This window comes from Neopelma chrysocephalum, unplaced genomic scaffold (genome assembly GCF_003984885.1).
Source record: "Neopelma chrysocephalum unplaced genomic scaffold, ASM398488v2 Primary Assembly neopelma1_97230, whole genome shotgun sequence".
NCBI classification, from domain to species: Eukaryota; Metazoa; Chordata; class Aves; order Passeriformes; family Pipridae; genus Neopelma; species Neopelma chrysocephalum.
The window spans coordinates 1-4,707 of NW_020925871.1; the positions used below are offsets into that span (position 1 = coordinate 1).

At 70.0% G+C, this 4,707-nt stretch overlaps 1 protein-coding gene across 1 annotated transcript; it reads left to right on the top strand.

Moving 5' to 3' along the window:
- Positions 1–1,418: 1,418 nt before the first annotated feature.
- LOC113961540 (dihydropyrimidinase-related protein 5-like) lies at positions 1,419–4,591 on the top strand (the record flags this gene model as incomplete). The annotated part of the gene is made up of 6 exons (XM_027671954.1): positions 1,419–1,710; positions 2,884–3,042; positions 3,653–3,832; positions 3,918–3,986; positions 4,139–4,183; positions 4,299–4,591. Coding segments are annotated over exons 1-6 (1,007 nt in total), but the record flags the coding sequence as incomplete, so codon positions are not given.
- Positions 4,592–4,707: the final 116 nt, after the last annotated feature.

The window sequence follows — 4,707 nt, forward strand, 5'->3', positions numbered from 1 at the left end:
TCCTGCATCCTCCTGCCTGGCCCAGCCCTGCCCTGGCGTCCCCGGGGGTCGTGGGGGCGGTGGGCACTGCGGTGGCACTGTGGGCACCGGCTCGTCCCCTCTGGTCCCACCCCACCCAGGTGGGTCTCAGCCCCTGGGGTCTTGGCCCACCCTGGCTGACGAGGGCACTCGGAGGGTCCCTGGCTGGGGGCCGAACCCCTCATCCTCCTTGTGCCCGTCATTCCCCTCATCCCTGGCGGCGGTGCCGTGGGTCTGGGTGCCCCCCAGCACAGCCCTCATGTGGGGCAGCGTCTTGCCTCGGTGCTTGAGGCAGAACTGGGGGCAGATGTGGGCGTGGGACCAACTGGGCTGGGGTGACGAGTGCCCGGCGTGCCACGGAGACCTGGCGCGCTGCACGGGGTCACTGCCACCCCGCCTGGGTCCTGAGGGAGGGTCCCTCAGCAGTGGCACAGCTGTGCATGCCAGCGACATTCCCGAGGGGGGCTGGCTGCCCGCGGGACCCCGGCAGCTGCTCCTGCTCCCCTGTTCCGGAGCGAGGGCAGCGGGGTGAGGGAGGCGCCGGCTGGCACCGGGCTCACCCACGGCAGGGCTGGCACTGCCACCGCGCAGCCCCGGGGCAGGAGCCGGCCCAGGAGGGGCTCCTGGTGCCAGCATCGTGCCAGCACCGCCGGGCTGTGCCACGCTGCGCACGTGGGTTCCCTGGCCTTTGTCTGGCGGAGGGGTCCCTGGGGGTTCCTGCAGTGGGGTCTCTGGGTTGGGGGTTCTGGTGGGGTCCCAGCCCACCTCACGCCCCCCGAGTGGGCACAGCTGGCACGTGCTGTCCCCGCCCCAACAGGTCGATGGTGTTTGACCTTCACCAAATGACTCATTGATCGTGTCTGGGGACGCCCCTCGCTGCCAGGGGGGCTCGGGCAGTGCTGGGGCAGTGCGGGGGTCTCCGGCAGGGCTGGCACCGTGCGGGGCTCTGGGCAGAGACCCCCTCGGGTGGTGCCAGTCCTGGTGCTCTCTGTGCCAGTCCCAGTCACCCACAGGGGCAAGGTAGGCAGCCTGGCCCAGGCGTGAGTGCTGTCACCTCATGGGGACACCAAGTAGTGTCCCCTCAGCACTCGTGGCACCGGCAGCTGTGGGGGCAATGGGAGACGGGCAGGGATGGGGTCCAGCAGCCCTGCTCTGGGTGCAGGGACCACGGGAGGGGTGGCACTGGCCAGAGTGCAGACTGGTGTCACCGGAGCAGGGGGCTCAGTGGGGTGGGAGCCCCCGGCTCGGTGCCAGGGCCCCTCCACTCTGCGGATTTCCCAGGATAATCCATTGGCACGGCCCATGGAGGATGTGCAGCCCGAGCCCTGCACCGGGGGCATCCCCAGCAAGGGTGGGCAATGGGGTGACCCCCCCCCCGGCCACGGGGAGCTCCTGGTGGTCACCCCGGCCCCGCCCCTGCCCCGCAGCACCATGATGGCCAACGCGGCCACCATGAGGATCCTCATCAAGGGGGGCAAGGTGGTGAACGACGACTGCACGCTCGAGGCCGACGTCTACATCGAGAACGGCATCATCCAGCAAGTGGGGCGCGAGCTGATGATCCCCGGCGGGGCCAAGGTCATCGACGCCACCGGCAAGCTCGTCATCCCGGGCGGCATCGACACCAGCACCCACTTCCACCAGACCTTCATGAACGCCACCTGCGTCGACGACTTCTACCACGGCACCAAGGTACCCCCCGCGCCCTGAGCCCCTGGTGTGGTGGTCTGCCTCCCGCTCTGGTGGTGTGGTGTGGTGTGATGTGGTGTGATGTGGTGTGGTGTGGTGTGGTGCCGCTCTCTGCCCCGGCAGCGCAGGCATCCCCGGCAGCACCAGCTCCAGAGCAGCGCTGTGCTGTGGCACCGCCCGTCCCCACGTCCCCCATCCATCACGTCCCCATGTCCCCATCCATCACGTCCCCTTCCTGCGAGCACCCTCCTCCCGCTCTGGGGCCGTGGCACCCCGTGCCAGCTCGGGGACCCTCTGCCCTCCCTGCGTCGGTGGCACCACGTACCGGGTGCCGCTGCCTGGGGGTGTCGAGGGGCCAGCACAGGATTGTCCCTGCGGCTCGTCCCGCTGTCCCCAGTGCCCGCACAGAGCAGCCATTGTGCCAGGCCGGCGCTGGCCGTGCCTGTCCCCGGGGTGTCCCTGGGCGGGGGGCTCGGTGATGGGGTCCCTGGGGGGGGGGACAGGGGCCGGTGCAGCGCCCACCCCGTGCCAGGCCTGCTTCCCATCACCATCACCCGCCCCGTGGCACCGCGCCGGCGCCTCCCGTGAGGGCCGATGGGCAAAGGAGCTTTGGGGATTAGCGGGGCTGGGTGAGCCGGGGACACCGGCGGTGCCACAGCGCCTGCCCTGCCGCCCACGCCGCGCCGGGGGGGCTCCCCGCGGCCCCACCCCGCGCGGGGCTCTGTGCCGGGGGGGCTGCCGGGCCCCCCAAACCCGGCGGGTTGTGCGGCGGGGACGGGGGGTGACAGGATGGGGCTGTGCAGATGTGCTGCGTGCCCAGATGTGCTGCTGCAAACGGGCAGCTGTGGGCGGGGCCAGGGACGTGGGGGGGGTCCCTGCCTGCACCCAGGGCCCCCCCCACCTGCCTGTGGGCAATGCCGTTCCCAAATGTGGCCCCCCCAACGTGTTCCCTGCCTGTGGGCAATGCTGTTCCCAAATGTGGCCCCCCAAACGTGTTCCCTGCCTGCCGTTCCCAAATGTGGCCCCCCAAACGTGTTCCCTGCCTGCGGGCAATGCCATTCCCAAATGTGGCACCTGAGGGCTCCCCCGGCTCACGGCCGGGCAGGATCGGTGCCGGCAGCGGGGAGGGGATGGATCCCGCCCCCCCCCCCACCGCGGTCCCTGTTTCCCCCGCAGGCAGCGCTGGTGGGGGGCACGACGATGATCATCGGCCACGTCCTGCCCGACAAGGAGACGTCGCTGCTGGACGCCTACGAGAAGTGCCGCAGCCTGGCCGACCCCAAGGTGTGCTGTGACTACGCCCTGCACATGGGCATCACCTGGTGGGCGCCCAAGGTGAGTCCGGCGCGGCTCCGGGAGCCCGGGAGCAGCTGCTGTGGGACTAATTCCCAGCCCCGTTGATCCCATTAGCTGCCCGGGAGGTGGGCTGAGCCCCCGGGCTGCCTTTTGAGCTGCCCTGAGCCGGGCTCAGCAGGGCAGGGGCTCAGGGGTTCCCCTGGGGCAGGGGGTCCCTGCGAGGCCGAGCCCCTCGCTGGGTAGGGAAGGTGGTGCTGCTCCAAAGGGAGGATCGGGGTGCCCAGGGAGGGTGGTCCCAGTTTGGGGGGGGACCCCAACCTGCAGCGTGACCCCCGTGGGGATGGCGGTGGGGGCTTGGTGCCTGGAGCACATCCCACAGCACGCTCAGCCCCTGCAATCCCCCCAAAGCTGCCAGAGGGGGATCAGACCCCGGCCCCGACCCCCCCAGACAGAGCAGGGAGTGGAGGGATGGAGCGAGTGCCCCCCTGGGGTGTGAGAAAATCCCCTCCACGCCCCTCAGCAGCTGTCGCTCCCCCAATCACCCACAAATCCCACGTCCCCAGTGGGGTGTGTGTGTCCCTGCCCCGCGACGGGGCCCCTCATGGCATGTGGGGAGCGGGTCCACACTGAGCTCCCCGTCCTGGCACAGGTGAAGGCAGAGATGGAGACGCTGGTGCGGGAGAAGGGGGTGAACTCCTTCCAGATGTTCATGACCTACAAGGACCTGTACATGCTGCGGGACAGCGAGCTCTACCAGGTCCTGCGCGCCTGCCGCGACTTCGGCGCCATCGCCCGCGTCCACGCCGAGAACGGGGAGCTGGTGGCTGAGGTGAGCACGGGGGGACGGGGGGGTGCCACGGGCCCCCAGCCCGGGGCAGCAGGACCCCCACCCTGACCCCCCCCGAATCCCTCAGGGAGCCAAGGAAGCGCTGGATCTGGGCATCACGGGGCCGGAGGGCATCGAGATCAGCCGGCCCGAGGAGGTAGGTGATGTCTGGTGTCACCGTGTCACCGTGGCGGTGGCACGGGTCGTGGCTGGGGTGATCTGGGACATCCCACCCATCACCGTGTCCCCCACCTGCCCTTGGGTGCCGCTGTGCCCTGCCACACGTGTCACTGCTGGCTCTCTCCGCAGCTGGAAGCCGAGGCCACGCACCGTGTCATCACCATCGCCAACAGGGTGAGTGGTCCCGAGCGTGGGGTGGGCTCAGAGCGGGCGCCTCAGTGCCACGGCGGGGTCCCCACGGAGCCGGGGTGCCACAGGGACGGTGCCACTGACCCACTCTCCACCACAGACCCACTGCCCTGTGTACCTGGTGAACGTCTCCAGCATGTCTGCGGGGGACGTCATCGCCGCTGCCAAGATGCAAGGTAGGGGGCACGGGTGGGGACCCACCTCCCCAGCACGTGTGTGGGCAAGGGGGACCTGTGAAGGCACAGAAACACCCACAGACACGGGACACATGTGGGCACCGGGCAGGTTGTGGGCTTGGAGGAAGGTAGACGTGGATGGTAGAGCTGTGGGCACGCAGAGACACACGGGAAGGGACGGACACAGGAAGGGACAGACACACGGGCACAGGAACACGTGTGTGCCTGCAGGGCCGTGCCCTCGCACGGGTGTGAACACCTGGAGCTGCAGCCACCGGGCACCCCCGGGGACACACATGTGAGCACCCAGGGGACACACGTGTGAGCACCCAG